At 40.5% G+C, this 24,035-nt stretch overlaps 1 protein-coding gene and 1 long non-coding RNA gene across 5 annotated transcripts in view; one reads left to right on the forward strand and one right to left on the reverse strand.

The window, feature by feature from the left end:
- trhr2 (thyrotropin releasing hormone receptor 2) overlaps positions 1–24,035 on the forward strand; it is a 106,109-nt gene that overhangs the window by 71,362 nt on the left and 10,712 nt on the right. For all 3 annotated transcript variants that reach the window (XM_036126039.1, XM_036126042.1, XM_036126038.1), the window contains exon 5: positions 2,536–2,659. In XM_036126039.1, coding sequence (XP_035981932.1) covers positions 2,536–2,659 — 124 coding nt within the window. The remainder of the gene's footprint in view (positions 1–2,535; positions 2,660–24,035) is intronic.
- Positions 4,424–6,447, reverse strand: LOC118557106. Of its 2 annotated transcripts, XR_004927603.1 has the most exons (4): positions 6,259–6,447; positions 5,682–5,754; positions 5,488–5,577; positions 4,424–4,875 (listed from the first exon to the last, which is right to left on the reverse strand). It is a non-coding gene; the product is annotated as an uncharacterized LOC118557106 (long non-coding RNA). The 2 variants fall into 2 exon arrangements; XR_004927602.1 differs by having other exon boundaries at positions 5,682–6,447.

The following is a 24,035-nucleotide window of genomic DNA, read 5'->3' on the forward strand; positions in this document are numbered from 1 at the left end:
ACCCCTGAATAAAATTCTAGGTATCCTGATATATTTTCATGATCATTACAATTTGATATATTGCCCAGCTCTAAATTGAGGTAAAATTGAAGAGTTTGGAGGAATATTCTTCATCATTATTGCCTCCATTTTGTGCAAAACACATGCATCCTCGGGAGTAAAAAAAGCCACACAGCGTTATGGGTAACGCTGCCATGTTTGACTAGTTGCACTGTTTCTCGGTTTAGACAGCTCCAACTTCTCCAAGCATTCACCTTCCCTCTGTGGCCTTCTCATCTGACCGTTAAAAGTTTCCACAGAAGGTGCCCGGCTGGTCCAGGACATCTGGAAATCTCACTCTGGGCTGAAGTGTTTTCCGATCGGAACCGTCTCACTTCACGGATGTAACACTACCTTCCCTGATGGTGACGCCGCTGCTCCTGAAGGTTTTTGGTGACCACAAAATAGCCTCGACCGGACCAGCAAAGCCTCCTGAGAAGATTTTTTTTTCTGACTCCTTTTAAAATCACCTTTCATTAGCAGAACCAGCCAGCTGTGCAGCACCGCAGACCCGCTAAGGTCCTGCTGCTGCTGATTCACAACACCTTTCAGAAGAGTAAAGGGCTCATCGAACAGGGCTGCAAACCAATCACAGCGGCTTTGTGCTGGTGCAATTAGCCCACGTTGAGTGCAAATAATTAGAGAAATGCCAGACAATACTTTTAGATTACTGCCAATGCAATGAATGTCCCATTACCAGGACCTTAGGCGTTGTGGAAAAGCTTTTCCCCTTTCTTCTGCTACTGCTCGTTTTACACTTGAAGGTCTCAGGCATTAAAATCAGACACAGATAACCTGATTATAAGGCCAGTTTTTAACGGAGTTAATTTAAAGGAAAATAATCTTGCCCTACACGTAAACAGGTTGATGCCCCTAACCACCAACAGTGCTTGCGGTGCCCCATGGAGAACTGTGGCCCACTCTTCTTTGAAGAATCGTTTTAATTTGGTAACTTTGGAGGGTTTTCCTTTGGATTGTTGTCCTGCTGCGTAACCCGAGTGTTCTTGAGTTTCAGGTGACAAACAAATTACCAGATGTTCTCCTTCAGGATTGTGGTTCGCTTACAGTTCAGTTTCAGCAAGTCGTCCAGGCTCTGAAGCAGCAAAGCAGGCCCAGACCATCACACTACCACCACCGTGTTGGACTGGTGCTTTGATGAGCTTTCTAAGACACTGTGTTAAATAAAGGACACATGTAGCGGGACAGAAGTCTACTTTTGTCTTATCAGCCAACAGATTATTTTCCAAAAGAACAGGAGATGATCAGGGGGCTTCTGGGCAAATGTGGGATAGATGTTTGTGTTCTTTTCGCTCAACGGTGGTTTTCACATTGGGACCATACGATAAATACAATTTCTGCTCTTTTTTTTTTACTTCCTATGTTACTGAGGTAAGCGAGGCTTGCAGTTTTTCAGTTGTTTTCTTCTTTTGCGACCTCCTAAATGCGTAGTTGAAGCCCTCCTAGAGTAACTTTGGTATGTCGGTCACTCCAGGAAACGTCCACCGCTGTTCGAGGTTTTCTTTCTTCATGGATAATGGTTCCCACTGTGGTTCACTGGAGTCCAAAATCCTTAGAAAGAGCTCTGCAAGCCTTTCCAGGCTGATAGACGTCAAAGACTTTGTTTCTGATCCATCCCTGGATTTCTTTAGGGGTGCAATGTATTGCTCTTTGACATCTTTTAGCCTGCTTCGTGTTGTCAGACGGGTGCTGCTTAAATTATTAATTTTATTCTGAAGGCCTGGCACTAGTCAGGTCAGGGCGTGGCTTTTAATATTAAAGGGAGAACAATTTATAGCTTTACGTAGTGTCAGAACAGGTTTTTACCCCTTAACAAATTAAATTAGAATTTAAAAGCTGCATTTTGTATTTGCTCAGGACTCATTAGGGTGTATATGTTGTATAGACACAGTAAATAGTGGGAATTTAGAAAGGTTACATTTCCTTTCCCACTGAGTTGTGGAGAGACTAGGGCTAAACGATAATTCAATAACGATATATATCGATCAATAGACGTATGGTTCAATATAAAAAACAGGGTTCAATAAAAAGATCGATAAAAGAACAGTGCATTCTAGCCTATCATGTAGGTTAATACTACAGTCATTGCATCCTCCCAACCAATCACAAACCCAGGAAAGCTCCATCAGCCTTCAGAGAGCACATGTTCATTTTTTCTTTTTTTAACACTTACAGGTTTCGTAAAAAGTTGGTTGAATAAAGAGTTGTGTTTGAATCCATCTATTTAAAATTAGATAATTAAGCAACAGCATAAAATGGTCAGGGCTGCAAAATGTATATTTTGAATTAATTATCGATATCGGTCAATATGATTTCTATTTTATCGATATGCTTTTATTCTATATAGTCCATCCCTAGGAGAGACTGTCGTACGTTGTCGGTGTTCAGTTCCTGGTCCCATACTTTCGACTTTATGTCGTCATCATTTTGCTTCCTCGCCTTTAAAGCGTCTGTTTTTGTCCGTCTGTGCCCCTGCAGCCCTTTGCCGAGCCACACCGAAACCAGTGCCACCACACTCCGAAGGAGCTGCCGGGACACCTCGGAGGCGGGGAGGACGGGACGTCAGGGTCGCCCGAAGACGGCGGTCTCCTCCAGGAAGCAGGTCTGAGCCTCGTTAATAACTCTGGGTCTGCTGCCCTGCTCTCTCTGCTCTGGTCCCTCCGGTAATTGCTGTTTGGGTTGCCTTTAGTTAAACGTGACCCGGGTCATGGCTTCTTTTCACCAGCCTGATGATGATGATGATGATGATGATGATGATGATGATGATGATGTCTCTCTCAGACACTCCCTCTCTTAGAAGAAGCGTTATCTCGTCAGCGCTCTTTCTCCTCAGGCCTGACGACAGCAGTAATGGTTTTCTTTTCATCAGCTTGAAGCTTTTCGTGGAAGGAGCCCTCTCTCTCTCTCTCTCTCTCTCTCTCTCTCTCACAGAAAGAATTGTTTTTCTGGCCAGCTCTGTTTTCTCTGCAGCATTTTGGCCTTGAAAGCCTCGTATTTTCCAAGAGGATCACGACAAATTTCTTTTAATTTCAGGAGGATGTTTGATTTTTTTAGGGTCCACATTCAATTTATTAATTCCAAAATCAAACCCTGAATAGATTTCAATTTCCCTTTCAGGGTTTCCCCCCCATTGCTTGTTTATTTATCCTGTAAAAAATAATTTTTGCATACTACCAAATAAAATACAAACATTTAGCATGTACAAGTATGAATTATTTGTAAAAACCTCCAGCACTGGAAACTTAAATAGCCCGTATTACCGATATATTTTCAAGTAGGACGGGACTGAACACAAAATAAGCAAAAACAGCAGCTCTAAAAGAAAAAAAATCAGTTTCTATCTATCTAGCCATTTATTGCATTGCAACTTTAAAATGACTCCATTATTTAGGATGTCATGTTGTTTACAAGTGAGGAGGACGTTTTTATATCGCTTCCTGTTTTAAGATTAAGCATGAAACAAGATAAAGTTGAAATAATGACAAAAAATTTGAAAATATGAGAAAGTAAAAAATTATATATACCTGACAAAACTGTTCAAATTATGAAAAAATAAAAGGTGAGAAATAATTTGAAATGAGAAAAATGTCCAAATGATGAAATATTTTTCTAACGATGTGATAAAAGTTGAAATGAGGACAAAAATGTTTACAATTATTCACCAAAAAGTCAAAAGACCTGCAACAGCATCACCTTTTGTAAATGAGTGATTTTATACATTAGAATAATCTAATAACAGAGAAATTATTTCTCATGTAGGATAAAAACACTTGATATGCATCGAAGGGCTGATGACGGCATTCAACTTCATGCAGTTTTGCATGTTTAGGAAAAATGCAGCACTCTTAGAATTGCACCTTTGCTTCAAGATATTATTCCACTTTATTCTTAAAGGAAAAGTCCGGTCAGCAAGGAAGAATCAGTGGATCATTATCTATACCTAAAACTAATACGTTTGTGGTGATTTAATGAATGTAGCGTTAATCGGTAAAAAAATAAAAGTATTAATTGTTGTCGCGATTACTGAGTCTGGGAGCGGCCATTAATGGCTAAATATACACTCTAAAAAATAATGTAATGGGTTTACTTAAAAAGGTATGTTTACTTTTTGCATAGATCTTTTTAAGTTGTCCCAACTTCATTGTTTATTGAGTAATCGCTACTAGTCCAGCATAACAACACCAACTTAAATAGCCACATAAATACAAAGCTATCTCAAGTTGAATCTACTTGTTTTTTTTGTATACATTACTGAATTGTCACATTGATTGTATGTGATTTATGTTCATGGCACAACAAAAAATTAAGTACAATGACCATGTGTTTTTTAATCAATATTCCTTAAAATTTTGTTATCTCATCATTCTTTTTTATGTTGTTGTAAATGTATACGTAAACATTTTTTACTCAAAAATGTCCATGCAAAAAGTAAACATATTAATTATAGTATATGCAACTAATTTTGCTCAAGTTGGGGGAAATAATAAACAAGAACCATATTTCACAATTAAAACAGTTTATTTTATGAACATTTTGTACAAATTAAGTGCAAATATCTTATTAACAGCACCTTCAAAAACCTGCCATTGATAATTTTCTCATTTCGGAGCTTTTTAACATTCATTTCCATTTTTTAATGATCTTTCTGTTGCAATTTTGGTCAATATTTTATGTGTTGGTGTGTATTTCTTTGCTGTATGTGTAGTGTGTATGTAGTGTGTCACAGTAAGCAGTGTGTGCAGTATGTACAGTATGTTATGTGTGTATTTAGATCTTCATCACCCGACTATCAAGATCTCCAGTTTGGCTCTCAGGATCCTGAAAGCAAGAATATCAGAAACAAATATCAGTATCAGGATATCATTGAGCTGGCATACTCAATTCTCTACATAATTATTAACATAAAATGTCCTGTGATGTCCTGTTATCTATTGACTGCCAGTCAGAATTTCTGCGATGTAACCTATATGTACAAACAATGTCCTGTTGATGGTGCCCACCACCACAGCCATGAATAACAGATTCTGGTTTTGCACTTGTTCCTTGTTTTAACATGGTGAAAGGCAAATGTATGGAAGAGTATTAGGGCCACTGGAAGACAAAATTCTGACATTTTTCTGTAATTAATTAAAACAATGAAGTACTCTCAATTTTTATATTTCTAGTGGCTGTAATACTTTTCTGTACAAATGTTGCAAAAGTTCCCTGGAAACATTAATATTTTTTATTAAGGACGTGCAAAGAAAAGTTAGGTACTAAAAGTTACTTTATCCCTTTTGATCACTAATGCTGAACAAGCAGCAGCAAAAAGAAACAAGGACAGGATAGGTAGAGACAGATACTGGTGAGAGATTCACAAAGACAGTTTGAAAGGAAAGTTCCATTTTGCTTTAACTTCAAGGTGTTGAAAGGGGATTCACTTTCACCTACCACATATTCAAAAAGACTGTCCTCATTTTCCCCAAGGTAGACCACTAAGCAGCGAATGGCAACCTCTCTGCGAGTTTCAACTGTGTTGATCTGATGGAGAATTCAAAGAAAAAAAGGTCAAGCAGGTGCTTTTTAAGTATTTTTTACAAGAGTTAGTTTTTATTATCTCCTATTGTAAATACCATATCAAGCACCTTCAGAAGTTCCATGATTTTCTGGATCTTATATTTGGCAGCCCCTCCTCTTGTCATCACCAATGGCATCAATCTGGGTATACAATGGTCCAGAGGCGAAAGTACCATAAATGTTCGTTTTGAAATCGCAATTTTCAAAAACACAGATGATAGTTTCATGTTTTTTTAAAATGACGGCCAATATGCTTAAAGTACTCCCTCTCTGTGGTGATGGAGCTTAGGGTACAACATGGACATTTAAAAGACAAGACATCATTCACATTTGCTGTTTGATAAGATGCATGACTTCTTGTCATGTGTGATTTAAGGCTGGCCCATGTTTTGAAAGAACAATAGCATTCCCAATAGAGACAAGGCAGAAATTGCCCACAATGCACATGTCGTAGCCTGTAGTGTTTTAATAGCTCAGTCTTTCTGGGAGTTTCATATTTACACATTTTACAGCACCAGTTCATTGTGAACAGGAATCGGTGAAAACGTTCTAAATACTGCTAAACAATAAACCAGTAAAAATAAATCAATCTACAATCAATAGCAGTAGCTAGCGAGCTACTGAAATGGCTACCGGAAGGCTTACCCGGGCAACCACGTAGTCGGTTAATGGTCCTCCAGCAATAATTCTGATCCCGACAGAGAACTTGTCAGATGTTCCAAAGCACAAAAGATGAAATTCCAAAGCAGATAGTAGCTCTGTGCAAAGAAGACATGAGTGCGTCGACTTTCCAAAAAGGCTGCACATGGAGTCTCGTCTGCTGCTTGAGTGGCCTCACCCAGGTTTAAAAATATTGTTTGAGCTGAAACAACTTAAAATTTGAGACAAGTTGAGCTGTTGCATTGTCATGCATTCAAATTACACAGGAAAATGAGTATGGCTATTTTCATATTTTTCAAGTTGGTTTACCTAGATTAATCAAGCTGGTTACTTAGTTTAACAAATAAATGCTGCAAACTTAAATGTTTATATTAAAATTGTGTATTTATTTAAGCTGAATTTACTACCCCCATGCTTGATTTTTTAGAGTGTAGTAACACCTCACTCCTGCGTCTTCTGGCATTGACGTCGCGGTGAGGTAAGCTGAGGGCCATTCTCTGCGCTTTACAAGCAAATTCAACAGGAACTATTATACACGCCTGCAATCAACAACAATTATTTCAGATTTTTAGAGGACTTTGCTATTGTTAAAGCGACAATGCCCACGTGCATGGCAGCTGGATGTTGCAATACGTCGGGTAAAAGTGAAAAAAACTTTAATTTTTTCACCTTTCCGATTCACGATCCACCACGAGTTTGTCGTTGGATTGCCAATTGAAGAGGGATGATTTTCCATCGAACTTCTGGCCAGAGAAAAAACACGTCATCTGTAGCCAACATAAATCCATAAATGTCACTATTTAATCCATTACTCTCTGCTCCGCATAGTGCAACTGGTCGTCGCCATCTTGGATAATAGCGCGTTGTGACAAACACCAGATTCAGCGTTGGGACTAGCAGCCGATACTGAACCATGACGTCACAAACCGGGAGGTGGCAGTACTTCTCTTTGACCAGCAGGATTGCCTGCAGTAAAGCACATTCCAATGAAAATTACCCTTAATAAAAAAAAAAAAAACGTATCGTTTATTGAACAGCATGTAATAATTTTAGATTTAAAGTACTTTCAGAAGTTTGAATTCTGATTATGATCGGACTTTTCCTTTAACATTTCTACTTTAAATGGTAAATGTCCTGTACTTATGTAGCGTTTTATCAATTCTAACAACACCCTCCATTCATTCATTCATTCATTCATTCATTCATTCATTCATTCACACGCTGATGGTGGTGAGCGTAGCGCTGCACGGCGGTGGTCAGAGGGCCCGGTGGGGCCGGACACCACCGGGCCCTCTGACCACCGCCGTTACGGGACGGACTCCTATTTGGCTCCCCTTACATCACTCTGTACTAGGAAATAAAGAAAATCCATATTTTTGTCCTCCAAGTGATCCTAACACTCTTCACATGTTTACGTCTGAGAGCATTTAGCAGTAATTAAAAACTTTTAGTTGTGTTTTTTTCCCCCTGGCTCTTCAGTAGCTCTTTTCTTATGCATGAAGCTTGTGTGGCTGCTTTTAAAATTTTAATGTGTGTCTGGGTAAACAGCATTAAAATTAGACCACTTATGGAGCAACACACGTTTTATTTGTGTTAAAAACACGTTACTCTGCAGATCTGATTTAAAAAAAAATAAAATCATGCAGTTTTAGACCAACTGCATGAATTGGAGAACTTCTGTTTTTGCAGGGAATCTGAGGTTTGAAGGCAGCGTTTGTTTTGGGAACATGTGGAGGGCCTTCAGCTCGTCTCCACAGTGGGAGCGCTTGTAACCGGAGCTGCTTCCTCTGCGAGGCGAAGACGTTTTGACCCCACTTCTGATATCAAACTGTGCTTTGAAGCTTGCAGCAACGTGTTATTTTTTATCAGCCCTTTGATAGGCAGCCCCCCTCCTCCCACCGAGGAAGAAAGAGGAGAAAAAGGGCTGGAAGACGAGCAGCGGAGAGCGTGGACTGTAATCTTCTTTGAATCGGGGGTCCCACAGCTTGATCCCTCGACTCATAAGACATCTGAGTCAAAATCACTTTGTCAAGTTGTGACTGCGGAATGGTACAATTCCCTCCGTGTCTCTGTCTCGGGGTCCGGACGGGTTTCAGCGTGGACACACGAAAGGCTTGAAGACCCCCAGAAACAGAACCGAGTGGGCCCTGATGATTCACATGATACCAATTAGAGCAGAAATAAAGTATTAAAAGGAAGAGTCTGTGTGGATGTGGGTTTTAAAAAAATGTCCCAAAGAGGAGCAGCAGGGCTGGACTGTATGAGCAAGCTTGAATGCTGCACTCTGAACCCGACCATCTGGACACGTGGAAGGTGAACCTTCAGCTGATTTATCCTGGGAAAAGTCTTCTGACCCTCTTTCCTTCCTGCTCGGCCTTTGGGAAACCTCTTGGCACAGCGTTTCCTCCACACAACCATCCGTGTTGTTTTGGTCTGTGTTTTAACCCTTTCTGAGGATGCAGAACCATAAAGGAGAGCCGTCTGGACATTTCTTCTTGTTCTTTTATACCTGCAGTAATTTTAGCTTCTCTGCTCCTGGAAAACTCCTGAGAAAACCCACACAGAAGCCACAGTAACGGAAACAGTGAGGTATTACTGCAAAGTAGGACAGGGATTAAAATAGCAATAAACTGAGCATAACTCTGGCCACAGTCACTTGCCTGCTGGTCCAGATTCATTCATCTGCTTCTTTTTCTCCTGTGAAAGCCTCTTGAAATCATTATTTTGTAAATAAATGAGCAGATTTTCTTTCGCTCCGCCGTTTTCTCCCCCTTCGTCATTGTGCTTCTGTTTGCGTCGTGTGTGAGTGACGATCGTGCTCGTCTAAGATGCCAGGGGTGTGACTCTGATTGACAGGTATGATGGCTTAATCTGATTGGCTGAAGAACGACACACAAAGCTTTGATTGGCGTCTGGCCGTGGAGAGTTGTAACCTGACAACAGCCAGCTGCATGTATCGCTCCGCCTAGCTCCACTCACATACATCTGGGACATCGCTCATTGAAAGTGATTTCCCCAACCAAATTTTTGGTCTGGCCAATCAGGACGCAGGGCGGGTGTTTCATGGATGTGACGTAGTGGAGAAGCAACCGTGAGATTCCAACAACAATGGCGGCTCGCATCGAGGAAGCAAGCGTTAGCATTGATGCTGCTATTTCTTCCGTGTTGTCCAATCTATCTGATATTGTTTCATTAAAAGAACATCAGAGAACGGCTCTGAAGGCTTTTGTTGGTGGAAACCATGTTTTCGCCCTTCTCCCGACCGGATTTGGCAAGTTTTGTTTTCCGGGGTGCGTACACGGACGCGCAACGCGGACGCGCCCCGGAGCGGTTAGCGGTTAGCGCGAACCATGTTAGGAGGCCTTTAGTCCTCGACGCGGTCGGCGCGGGATCGACTCCGACCCGCGGCGCTTTGCCGCCTGTCTTCCCCCTCTTCCTGTCAGCTGACTGTCAATAAAACGCGTGCCACTACAGTGTTTCCCGCACGAATTTGCTTATGCGAGGCGGAGCGGGGGGGGGGGGGGGGGGACGACACGTTTTCCGCAGCCGCCTCGCCAAGATAGCGCTGCGGGAAACCCTGCACTAGAGCCGCAAACACATTAAAAAAAAAAAAAAGTTTTTTTTTTTTCCTGCGTCGGTCTCATCAGCATCACGGGTTAGCTTCGGTGTGAGTGTTTGAAATAGCACGTCGATAAAGATGACAGACAAGTGGCTTATCCAATCATATGCAAGGAGTTTTGATAAGGCCCAGCCTTCAGTAAAGGCAATTGCTATGGAGAGATCCCAGATGTATGTGAGTGAAGCTAGGCGGAGCGATACATGCATCTGGCTGTTGTCAGGTTAGGAGAGTTGCGCCCTGAGGAGAATCTTTGATTCACCAATCAGAGACCAGCATGAAGTCACATGGAAGCCAAAAGGCTACAGAGACAAACACTCTGGTTTGTGTGGGGCCCCTCATGTTCGAAACATTAAAATTAGGCAAAAAAAATCTAAAATGGAGCAGGAATGCTGAAAGATCAAAAACAGATATATTTTAGGTGGGAAAAGTTGTGATAATTTCATAATTTATGTTTATTATCTACACTTTCGAAGTGGATGCCGCCATAGTGAAGCAGTATATTATATTTATAAAAGTCCCTCCAAAATGTGACATTTCTACTCATCAAAGCGCGTCTCAAACTCTGGACCTGAAGGTCCGATATCCTCCAACTTCGAGACGCGTTTCTACTTCAGCACACCTGGATCAGATCATTGAGTCTTGAGTTAGCAGGAGTCTGTAGGGCTTGATCCCAGCCTAGAGGCTTGTCTATGTTTGTTTTTTAGTTTTTAATCAGTGAGAAATCCAGCCCTGTTCGGAGCTCCTAAAGCTGAATTCCACCCTCCTTTAAAAAGAGGCCACAAACAATCTGGAACATTTACAAAAAATAAACTGCCTGATGTACATAAGGCTAAACTTTTATTTATTTGATTAATTCAATGAATATTTGCACACATAATCAAAAAGATTTATTGCCTATTTCGGTTTTTCTGAGGTTGTTCTAAGGACTAAAACAATTAAAAATGAAAATACGCTGCAGGTATTTTGATGAGAGTGGTAGATTCTATTACAACACAAAATAAAAGCATTTTGTGTGTCCTTTGTTTACTTTTTAAATAAAACTCGGCATCAAACTGCATGTCGATGTTTTCATAGAATAAAAGAAATTGTGGAAGTTCTTCGTTTTGAGAGAAAACACTCTGTGTCAGCAGCAGAGTACTGTCTCAGTACTTCATCATAGTTTTACTCAAGTAAAAGTAAAAAGTTACCAACGAAATTGTTCAATCTTCAAAGGAAGGGTGACAGAAAAAGTTTGTGAAGGACTGCATTAAACCCATCAGGGGACCGCTGATGGATGCTGGATGTTTGGGCGGTGTGCAGGCTGGTGAAAAAGCCATTTGACTTAAAAACTTTTCCACACAGTTGATTGACTGGTTCCTTTTCTTTAGTCCTCTGAAGGCCAGAATGTGTGCAAAGGTCTGTAAGGTATGTTTGAAATTTCATTTCAATGTCTAGTTTTATAGCAGAAGACGACAGCGGCATGATTGCCTCTCCTGCTGCCGTCTCGTACTCAAACACTGTCTTCATCCAGGACATTAGCATAGAAATTGCAATGAGAGACACACATTCACACACCCAGAAAAACAGCGGAGGGGGGAACCTGAAGCAACGCTGCGAAAGGACTCGGACACTGCAGGGTTCCTACGGCCGGTTTATTTGCGGGAAGACGTTTATTCACAGTGTCAGTCCTGAGATTAAAGAATCAGACATCTACATGGCTTCAAGCCTGACAGCGTTTGAGCTGTTTGTATGCTAAGCCTTCACAGAAAAGTCGTTACATTTACCTACGAAACCAGAGGAACCCTTCAGCGGATCCCTCATACTCTGCAAAAATGCTCTGAGTCTGCAGTGACCCACAGATGGTGCTCAGGGGCGCACTTTAAAACCATCAGCCCTCGGTTTTTAATGGCTGCTGAGTGCTTCGCCTTCGCCTGCAGCCTCCAGACATGCTCTGTGTGTTATTGTCCGTGTCGGTATGAACACAGACGGCGGCCAGGCTGAACCTGAAGTGCAGAGAAGATCCTAATCTTGTGTGTTTGAGGAGCTCCATCTGAGAGCAGAAGATTAGCATAATGAGAGAAAAAGAGATATTAATACAGCGGATGAGTTCAACCCTCCAGTTCTATCAAAAGGCACTTCACGCTCTTTCATTCAGTGTTTGATAGGCCAGCTCAATCTGATGGGGGTTTGATAAACTTGTGTACACTAAAGAATGGCCCCTTTATGGTTGTGGATTAATACGGCCGGATGGGAGATTTCTGCAGAGTTTTCATCTCTGTGGCTGTGATCTGTTGAAGTGCGCGTCGAGGAGAGGAAATATGCCGGGTCGCTCGCTGAGCTGATAGCATCAGAGGCTAAATGCCGATTTTACTCAGCCATGAGAGGATGCTTAAAAAACGTTTTTTTTTTTTTTTTTTTTTAAACCCCATCTGGCTTTTATTCGTTTATAGCGAATTAGTGAAAGTTCTCAGCAAAGGATGATTATGGGTATGTTTCCAGGGACAAAGTATTTACCCCCTTACAGATTTCTTTAGATCTTTGCTTATTTGTTAAATTCATAAGTATCAGATCATCAAAAAACAAACAAACAGTAACAGTAAACAAACAAAGAAAAAAAATCAAATATAGTTATCAATTTATGACGTATTATTTATTAAAGAGAAAAAGCTTTCCAAACCAATGTGGCACTATGTGCAAAAGCAATTACTCCCTCATCCTAATAAGCGGTTGCACCGACACTTGGCAGCAATGACTGCCATCAAGCTTTGTGATAACTTTCAAATTGGTCTTTTACATCCTGAATAATTTGGCAACAACGGAGGGTTTTCCAGCATTAAAGGAGCAATAAGTTATAGTGACACCTAGTGTTGTGTATTGGGAAAACACATACAAGACGCCCGCTGCAGACAACGGCCATTTCCTCAACGGTCCGTTGCTGATGTGAAACCTGCTGAATTTTTACTTCCACAGGACGGGTATATGATGTATTCTGTTCTGGTTCTGGTCCGCTTCTCTTACTGGCTTCCATGTTTGCAGGCTGCTGCTCTTTTGCTAAGATAAAATACCAAATTCTGCGCTCTGTGTTGGAAATTGGGAACTCTCATACGATTGGCTCAAGAACCAGGAAGTAAAGGCAAGACTGCAATTTCTCCTGTTCAAATCACAAAGGTTGCCACTCTGGGTCCCAAACACACGTCGGAAATGGCCGACCGTAAACAGAGGCAGCACTCAAACGCGGAATACCATAATCGGTGTAAAAAATGCGCAATGTTTCATATTTAAACTTAATTTGAACACTTTTGATACATGACTATTCAAAGTTTACCTTGTTCTGGAAGTTATTCAACGGTTTTCAGGATTTTTTTTCAGTCCAAGAGTTAGACTTTAAAGGTGCATGGCGCAAATCGGAAGTTATATATTATTTATTTTCTTTCCCACATGCCCTTGCAATTGCCCCAAGTGTAAAATCAGTTTTCCTATATTTACCACATTTGCCTCAATAGGCTGGATTAGCCAGTTTATGAGAGAATCCTCTGGGCGTGCGTGTGGGGTGGGCTGTGCGCTCTCATTTACCTTCGTTCACCTGGCTACTTTCCACCGCAATCGATGCATTCGCGGGAGAACATGGGATAACTCCAATATTTATAGCTTTCTTACCTAAGAAGACATTACGCCTCAGAACAAATGCGTTTCCTCTTGTCCCATGCACGTGCACAACACTGGTGTCATTTCAACTTGTTGCCAGAGGGGGCAGACGTCTGCAAAAATCCTGGAGCTCACACTAACTTAACGTCACAAGTCTATGACAAGACATTGATCTTTCGATTTACTAGCAGAGAGTAGAACCATTGAATCCATTAATGATGGTGTACTGTCCTGAAGCAGCAAAGCAGTGCCAGGCCATAACACTACCACCATGTTTGACCTTCAGTATAGGTGTGTTTCCACACTGCAAAAACGGATCTAAAAATAAGTAAAATGTTCTTAAAAATAGTCTATTTGTCCTTGATTTGAGCAGGTAAATAAGATGATTTGCCAATAGAATAAGATTTTTGCACTTAAAATAGGAACAATTCATCTCTATCATCTTATTTCAAGTACAGTATATCTAATTATCTTATTTTATGGATCAAAATACTCATTACATTGGCAGATAATCTTATTTACCTGCTCAAATCAAGGACAAATACACTAACTTTAAGAACATTTTACTTATTTTTAGATCTGCTTTTGCAGTGCATTATGAGGGTTTCTGGAAGTGTTTTAAAACCGTTAAATTACAGGAAAACACAATAACCGTCAGGCAGTTTCAGGGCGTTCTTGGTTTAAAACCCTGGTATTACCACTCTTGACCACGTGAACGTACTGAAAGTAGGTATAGAGCGGCTTTTGAATGAACTGGGACCATCCTGACCGCAAGAGACTGGAAGAGATCGGGATCAGATCAAAACTTAAAGACATAATTTCTGAAACTTTCACAGCGGTTAAGCTCTGAAACAGAATTAAAACTAATTTTATCCAAGAAGACGTTCGTAACGAGTGTTATTAGAAGAACAGCCGAACATGCACGTGCTGCGTCAACACTCCTGGCCAGTGGTGGAAGTAGACGTTGATACTTTAATTACATATATCCACTAAGGTCGGTGAAGTTTATCGATGTTGTTTTAATGCTAACCCTGTAAAACACTGGGATATTCAGGGTTAGGGTTACAAACAAGCAAACAAACAAAAAAAACAGAACTCTAGAATATATTACCTACAGAGGACGATGATCTAGGAGATGACTGAAATGAAGGGAATAGTCAACAAGTGAGAAATATTAAGGGACCTTCCACCATGAAGCTCCAACCAAAACGTCTCGCCTCCCTTCCAGTAGCCTCGTGAGACCATCATGATCTCGCGAGCTTTCAAGGTTTCACTCGCAGATCAGTCTGGCTACTCTCCGTTAAAGAAAATTTGGAGCCGTTCACCAAACGAACGTCCAATCAGCGTTGGCTTTGAGGCGGGTTGAGGTGTGACGCAACGAGAAGCGCGACAGTTCAGTCTAAAGAACATGGCGGCTTCAGCCGATGAAACTAGCGTTAGCGCGGCTATCGAGCAAGTTTTATCGGAATTACAGAGTATTTCTTTGCTGAGCTAACGAGCCTTTACCTGCAGCAGCAAGAGTAGCTTGGCTTGTGGTTGTGTTTTCGTCGTCGCTCTGTTACGAGCGACGACGAATCTGATTGGTTCATTTGGCCCGTCTATCACCAACATAGGCCAATCAGCTAACCAGTATTTTCGCCCCTTCCCAAAATTACTTCAACTGAAGGTTTCCAGATGGATATGCGGAGCAAATCTATCAGACGGAGTCAGGTTACCCTTCCAGGACAATATTTGTGGTATTTCTACCCACTTTGGTCAGATATGGCTCTGGTTCCTGTTGTGGAAATGCTAGAAGGACTTTTATCTCATCAGTCCACAGATATATTCTCCTTAAACTCTCGTAGACAGTTCCAACGTTTTTTTTGGCAAACGTGAGAACGGTCTTTGTGTTGCTTTTGAGCAGCAGGTGTTCTGGCCTGGGCTCTTCTCCACTAAGGCCATTTTAGTCCAATCTTTGAGCTTAACTAAGGTAAGTGAGGCCTGCAGGGCTTTAAACGTTGTTCTTCTGTGACCACCTGTGTGAATCGTTGAATTCTGGCAGGTCGGCTGCTCCTGTGAAGCTTCACCACGGCTCCATGTTTTCTCCATTTGTCAATAATGGCTCTCACTGACGTTCGCTGGGGTTCCAACGCCTTGGAAATCCTCAGTAACAGTGACTTTGTTTCTCATCTATTCTTTAATTTCTTTTCTTTGATTTTCTTTTTGCCTTTTGAGATCTTTGAGCCTACCTCAGGTTGTTAAACAGGCTCTGTTTTCATAATATTGGATTTTAGAGGTCAGCAGGTCCTTGTTTTGCTTGTAAAATTAAACTGGTTTTACCAGACAATGTGGTTAATTCAATTGTTTTGTGATTTACAAAAAGGGGGCAGTTACTTTTTCACACAAGGGAGTTTTTTTTTGTCTTGTTTTTTTTTTTTATCTGACGTTTTACAAAGCGTTCTGTTTAATCACAGGTATAATTCAGAAGCTCTCCTACGGAGCCCCTAAAGGGACATGGAGGGAAAAAAAACTATTGCGAGATCTCGCAAAAGGTTTTCCTACGTCATATATATATATATATATATATATATATATATATATATATATATATATAGTTTGGAGAGACTAAGTCACAAAAACTTGGACGTGTAGACCTGTATCTCTCTGTCTTAGAAAAATAACATTATAATATAAACGATATCTTTTAATCTTACTTGTGAAAAGTTAGCCCTCGAGCCCTGATGTCAATAGTCCGTCGATTTAAACAAAAATACGCCGCCCAGTGCTGAGGTATCATTAGTGTGTTCAGGTTGAATCAGCAGGTTAGGGTAGCAGGTCAACTGCCCCAAGATGGCGGCCGTAATTCCTACGCCGCGACAGTCAGTACGGGGTCTACTCTTATATTATGTCTATGGTTTTATCCTTTTTACTTTGCACCTTCGCTGTTGTGTGTCTGTTTTACGTCCGGTTCACTGAAGTAGGAAAACTTTTTCTTTTAATCTTTTAAAATGTCTCTCACTAATGTCAAGTCCATGTCTGTAGCCAAGTACGGATTTAATGTCTTTATATGTCAGGCCAGTACTAAAATAGAAATCAATAAACTTCTCCCATGGATGACGTGTTTGCGCCTCCATTGTTTTGTGTCTGTTTACAACTTCTTTTTCTATTTAATGGCGGTTGGCAAACAACTATGTGGAGACTAACCAGTAATGATTGTGGATCAGGTCATTTGTTTTACTTCCGGTTCGCTGACGTAGGAAAACCTTTTGCGAGATCTCGCAATAGTTATTGCGAGATCTCGCAAAACTATTGCGAGATCTTGCAATAATTATTGCGAGATCTCGCAATAGTTTTTTTTTCCTCTATGTCCCTTTAGGGGTCCGTACTCTCCTCCCCTCCTCTTCATCACAGTAATTAAACAATTAATTGTTTTGGTTGATCCTCCTGCTCAGACGGCTCACAGCTTCCCACGTGGCCACAGAAACTTATCTCAATGAGCTTTTTGCTGAGGGGGCGCGTGCTCATCACAGCGGTTCCCCGGGTTCGTCGTTCTGGCGAGGCGTGGAGAACACGGGCCGACACGCTCCAGCAGAACCGGAGAAATGTGCGCCGGTGCCACGGAGGAAGGGCGAGGGTATGCGGCATTATTTGTGACTGATAAGACTAATCACCTGAGCCGTGCAGGCTGACCGACTCCATCCCCTCCCCACTGACCCGCTGTCTCGCGGCAGCTCGGGAACGTCTGAGCCGTTGCCATGGTCACCAGACGGCGGTGATGCTGGATGCTAAAGAGGGTCACGGCTTGCAGAGGGATTTCATCCACTCATTCACTCACATACAAAAAAAAAAAAAAAAAAAAAACACATGCTGAGGCATTGCAACGGTTTTCCCAAGAGGAGCTGAATATTTAACGTGCCTTGTGTGCGGCTGTTGCTCATTTGTTTCCATTGTGAAAGAAATATGAATAAAAATGGCAACAGAAGTTGTTTTTGTATCACGTCAACAGAAAAAAAAAAAAAACCACATCTCTGTCCTGAAGCTGTGGCTTCAACATAAAAAGTGTCCGCTTGGCAAACCATTTTATTTCCTGTCTTTGAGACGTGCTTAATTATGAGTAATTCTAAAAAAAAAATGAAAACCCATAGACGTCCCAGCATTTTTTTTTATCTTAATAACTGGATAGTGATCCAGAGTAATTGAGGAATCAAAAAGGTGCGTTTGCACAGCACAGATTTCTGGAGGCCATTTCTACCCCCCAGCATTCACACTACATTAAGCAGAATTAAAACAAAATGTAAAGGTAGAAATTTACCCCAGAAAAAAAGGCTCTGGTAGGGAGGATGATTGATTTTTCATCCACCAGGACCAAATGTTTTGGAGGCAGAGTAGCAGCATTTCTGACTCGTTGCACTTTTCATTATTTTAGTTGAGTAACATCAGTTAAAATAGTCTACTGCTCATTATTTCCGTTAACTTAACTGTGTTAGATTTTAAATCATCAACATCTCCGTCTACGAGGAAAGAATGAATTCAAAGTAAAATATTTGGGTATATAAGCTGTGTGGAAAAAAAACAAAAACAAAAGAAAATATGTGGATAATTCAATGATTTTTTAAGGGGACATATGCAAAATACACTTTTTTAGCCCTTAAATACATTTTTGCTGTGTGGTTGGAGTCTCTGGGAGTGCCTACTACTCTGTCCAGCAGCTGCGTATAAAGCTTTATATTCTTTTTAGGTGGGATTTTTCATGCCGTTCAGTTTTCTCTGTTCTCTAGACGAAGCTCAGAAATGGGGCAAAAGAGGGACTGAAGGGCAACAATTACGAAGAATTCAGACTAAAGCATTGAAGTCCCTCTTTACAAAGACCAGAACTGAATGATTTAAATGTGAAAAGGAAGGCATTAAAAATCATGATAGGTTGACTTTAAAGGACAAGTTAATGCTCCAATGGGACTGAATTACAAATGTGTAAATGTCAGCAAAAGAAGTGATTTTAATTCTGTTTCACGGTATAAACGCTGTGAAATGATTGCAAGTTTATAACTAGAGCACCAGGTTTCTATCATGACTGCAACTTTTTTCCCCTCCTGTTGTTGATAGAACACCAAAATTAATTTGAAATCTACTAAAATCGTAAGTAAACTCAGAATATGTCATAAACGGGATAAATGACATCACAGCTTCCGGTTTCAGTGTGATCAATAAAAATCACGGCAGCTGCGTCCAGAGTGTAAAGGTGGGAGGAATTACTGCTGATTTCTGGGAAAATTACTTCTAGGAAAAGTCGTTCTGGATCTCATAGTAAAACCTAAAGCCTAACCCTAGAAATTAAGCTTTGAACAAACATTTACTGTTTGAATACCAGCAGTTGTAGGAAGGTAGAAAAACAGACCTATGTTTTGATGTATTAGCCGAATATGTGGAGAGGAAACTTTAGGTGTGAAATCAGTTTAAATCTCAGAGTTTCTGCATATTTCACAGGGTCAGAGTCGCATCACATTGTAACAAGACCCTTCTGTGGGAAACCTTGGAAAAATTCTCAAACTTAAACACAGATTGTGGAAAAACAGTAAACGTTATCAAAAACCCAAATCGATTCTGGCGAAGACGGATGCTCTTGGGGCGGTTTAAACTTTGAACGCAGTTTCTGCTGGAAGGAATGGCTGAACTATGAAGCTCCAAAGTCACAACAAATCAACCGAGAAGAGGGTTTCAAGTAAAGCAAGGCAAGGAAAATGTATTTGTAACGCACATTTCAGTACAGAGACAATGCAAAGTGCTTTACAAGATTAAAATATAGGAAAATAAAACAGTATAAAAGCAAGTTGGAATAAAATGTAGAAACAAAATAAAACATGGGAGAATATAAACTAAAAGCAAATATTAAAAACAGTTGGACTACAAAGCTGAGCTAATGATGTTTCAGTAAAACAGTTTAACAGTCGAAGGCAATCCTAAACAAATGTGTTTTTAATCTTGATTTAAAGGAACTCAGGCTTTCCGCACATTTACAGTTTTCCGGAAGTTTGTTCCAGATAAGTGGAACTAAATGCTCCTTCTCCATGTCTGGTTCTGGTTCTGGTTCTGCAGAGCAGGCTGGAGCCAGAAGACCTGAGTGGTCTGGAGGGTTGATACACTGATAACAAGTCTGTGATGTATTTAGGTGCTAAGCCATTCAGGGATTTATAGACAATAGACACTTTGTGCATACAAAATGACAAATAAAGTTGTCTAAGTCTAACTTCACTGACTTCCTTCAGGGATGGAAAAGGCTGAGGATCCGGTGAGGTGAAAGTTGCAGCAACCCTTGAAATACAAGGGACTAGTAGAATACTAGTTGCCCGACGCATTAATAACTTTCAACGTAATAAATCATGTTAGTTTTTAACACTTAAAGGCTGCTGTAGGGAGAGAAAGCTTTTCTGCTTTAGTAAGAAAGAATCATCAATGTTCCCCAGCGTGGATTCTGGGTGGGATTTGGTCACTGCTTTAACGAGCTGCTCGCTAATTGGACATTCAGCTGCACGTTTAGTGTCTGTGTGACATGGGTCCTGCTGCTGTTAACCTGCAGCCAGGATGTTCCTCAGGATGTGAGCAGTGCTAGGGTCAGGGGTGGACCGCACTTTGATTTTAATCCTCTCATGTATCCATAGCAACCAAGGGGCACCTAATGTTCTCCACAGCATGGAAAAGATTGGTGTTGAACATCAATTTCACTCCCATTGACTCATTCCTACTTTTATTTTATACAGATGGGAGTAATCTGGCAGTCAGAATATGTTTGTTGCTTTAGTCCTAATAGGAACCCAGTAAAATAAATAAGAAATCATGATGTGTGTTTAAAATTCCAATGACTTTTGGTTTGGAGAAGGATTCGTGCAGCTTCATGCACACATTCAGGGCGGTGAACAAGGAGGCATTTTATGCATGATCCATTGTTGTTTTTTCAAATCCTCATAATAAAAACGACATAAAAAAACAAATTTCTTTATTATTCACCTTCCAAAAAAGTAAAAAAACAAAACAACTGGACTTTTTTCCAAAGTTTGAAGATGTTTCGCTTCCTATCCAGAAAGCTTAAAGTCCAGTTGTTTTGTTTTTTAACTTTTTTGGAATGACAATGACCTGGATGACCGAGAATCTTCACCAGAAAATTGCACGTTCATTATTCACCCATGAAATATAATACATTAATATTGTTATGGAAGTTAAATTTAAAGCCTCATCATACGGCAGTATAGTCAAGTGGTGCGTCATTCTCTCCAGGATGTGCTGCAGGGAAAATAAAAATTTAACATGAATGCTCATTATGTATTTGTAGCCTATTTGCCATTTGATAGTAGGCTAACACAGCTAATATAGACACAGCACATGTTGCCTTTATTATAAGGCTTGTATCTATTTTTTGCAGCTCCAGACAGATCTATTATTTTTTTTTGGTCCAATATGGCTCTTAAAACATTTTGGGCTGCTGGTCCCTGCTCTAGACCAAAACCTTCCGCTGGATTGAAAGTAAAGATTTGTTTTCCACGTGTTCCTCCCTGTTTAGTGAAGACCATTTGGAGCAAAAATGAGAAATCTCTCGGTAGGCTCTGTCCGTCCGCACAGAGTGATAAATCTGTCAGCTCCGGGTTAATTCTGCAGCTGTTAGGTAACTTACAGACTAATTTACTTTTCAAATGATTTCATTCTCCCTTTTCTTTCGCACACATCCCACTCGGTCTCGCCTCTCTTTGTCTTTAATTTTCAAATGACTCAATTACCGAATGAGCCTTCATTAACCCCTTCAGAGCACCCACTCTGAGACACACAAAGCATTTTAATAATTGGTGTCAAACTGCTCCACACAGGTGAGATCTCTGTCTGCTCGTGCTTCCTCCGACATGCTGATGATTCCAGTAATCATGAAGCAATCACAGCTAATCGCAGAAATTAGGACGACGCCGTCAGCTCATATTGGACTGGGAATTAGAGGCACCATCAGCGCATATCTAGTTGTGCATTTCTGGTTGAATAATTTGATGATATTTGGATGGGATTATTTATAATTTATGCCCCTTGTGTTGGTTTTTATCAATTTAAGAGAATAAAATCCTTAAACTCTGAGAGGGAATGTTTTTTGTGATGCATTTACGCAGACATCACAGTTTCCTGCTAATTTTTTTCCAACATCTACACTCCCTCTTCACACGTTGCTGCTGCTGCATCATTTGAAGCTGCTGGACAGATGGCCTCATTTTGACTCTTGAATACTTTGGTGTACAAACAAGTTTTGTGGTCGAATCAATGACCCGGATCCAGTGGCTGCAAAACAAGCCCAGAACACTGGGTCATATTTGTCAAGCTGTCCAGTTCGCTCTGTTTTCTTTTACGTTTTATGAACACTTACGTCACAGTATTTGCCGTGGAGCTGCCAACACACTGCAAAAAGAGAACTAGAAATAAGTAAAATTTTCTTGAAATGAATGTATTTGTCCTTGATATGAGCAGATAAATAAGATTATCTGCCAATGGAATTAGTATTAAATAAGATAATTAGATATACTTCACTTGAAATAAGATAATGGAGATGAATTGTTCCTATTTTAAGTTCAAAAAGCTTATTCCATTGGCAAATAATCTTATTTACCTGCTCAAATTAAGGAAAAATTCTCTCATTTCAAGAAATAATTTCTTATTATGAGTTCTATTTTTGCAGTGCAAGGTCGTGGAGTTCCAGTTTACCGATCTTGCAAATCCGCCACTTTTTATTTTTCTGAGCGATTTTGTAGTCCGAGCTGACGGATGCCGAAGCTACAACTGGATAAGTGTCCGGTTGTTTATCACACTGTCCCCCAGCGTACAACAAAAATGGCCGAACTGCGACTTGGAGGGGGGCGGGGTGTGAAATGCCTCCTTTAGATTTAAAGAGACAGCACCAAAACGAGTTGCTCCCAGACGCACCTCAGAACAGGAGCAAAAAGTGGGGGTAAATTAACGAGGAATTCAGACCACAGCTGTCCAGTTCCACTTTATATAGACCACAACTGAATGATTTAAATGTGAAAAGAAAGAATTGAAAAGCATGATGTGTCCTTTTAATACCCCAAAGGGCTGGTGTTTGTGTAACCTCTCCCAGCATTTCATGCTCTGCACTTGAAGTGTCCACTCTTGAAAAATTTGCTGCTGCTTTAAATGTTTTCTTCTTGTGAATGACCTTTCTCTCTTGAGAAAGACCTCAAGTACTTTCCAAACAGCCTTATAACCTCTCCTAGACTGCGGCAACAGTTGCCCTTTCAAGGTCATTGCTGATGTTTTTCTATCTTGGTTTTCTGATGACACACACAGCTGTAGCAGCAAACAGACAAAATTGCAGAAAAAGAGTTTGTTATTGGCTTGAATTGCTAGTGTTAGTTAACCTGGTCACTTATATATATATATAAAAAAAATCTAACTGGTTTCACGCCGTGCAACTGGAACATGCTGAAGTTGGGTGTGATTATATTGCCATACAGAGACTAACAGAAGGAGACCAGGGTAAGATGTGTTGCCATTTGCAATCTTTTACACTGCAAAAACTGATCTAAAAATAAGTAAAATGTTCTTAAAGTTAGTGTATTCGTCCTTGATTTGAGCAGGTAAATAAGACTATTTGCCAATGGAATGAGTATTTTTCCCCCTAAAATAAGATAATTAGACATCCTGCACTTGATATAAGATGATGGAGATGAGTTGTTCCTATTTTAAGTGCAAAAATCTTATTCCATTGGCAAATCATCTTATTTACCTGCTCAAATCAAGGACAAATACACTAACTTTAAGAACATTTTACTTATTTTTAGTCCCGTTTTTGCAGTGTAGTCTACTTAATTTTGTCCGACAGGTTCCATTTCAGTGAACACTTGATTTTATAGGCCTGGCAACAATAAGGTCTCAATGTCGCCCGGGAAACTGGACTTGCCTTTTTGAAGAAATGTGCTTAATCACAGTTACATGTATAGTTGGTGCTCCTGTTCAGAAACACTTTTTGTTATACTGGGTAAAATCGTCCTTCCATCCTGAAAGTAGTAAATACATTATGTATTCACAGAAAGGATCTTAAAAAAATCATTCTCTGTGGGAGGCCTGTAAAAATTTTAACCAGTCTCTGCCGTTCAGTCCAAAGGGCATGGATTTGGCATGGTAAGACGGTCTTGCGCTTACCTGCGCAAAATGGGGCTTGGAGGAAAAAAACTGCCGACTCTAGCTTCAATTCAGGATTTACCAAGGCTGGTAATATTTTCCACATGTGTCTGGATTGGTTTGGATCTTTTAACGATTAAACTTATCATTCGAAGCCTTTCGTACGTACGCAGGCTGTCTTTCACATTAAAATGTGTTTAGCGATTCAGGTCCTAAACCTTTTCTCAGCACTGCAACGGGCAAACTGACACAAAGTCTGAGTCTGACTCAAATATCTTAGTAATCTTTCTGCATTCTGTGCTGCAACATCAACTCTAGGAAGGATCAGCGCTCATCTTAAGCAAACTGCTTAATTTTTATGCAGATGACACAGTCA

The sequence above is a fragment of the Fundulus heteroclitus genome, chromosome 2 (genome assembly GCF_011125445.2).
Source record: "Fundulus heteroclitus isolate FHET01 chromosome 2, MU-UCD_Fhet_4.1, whole genome shotgun sequence".
In the NCBI taxonomy this organism is placed as follows: domain Eukaryota; kingdom Metazoa; phylum Chordata; class Actinopteri; order Cyprinodontiformes; family Fundulidae; genus Fundulus; species Fundulus heteroclitus.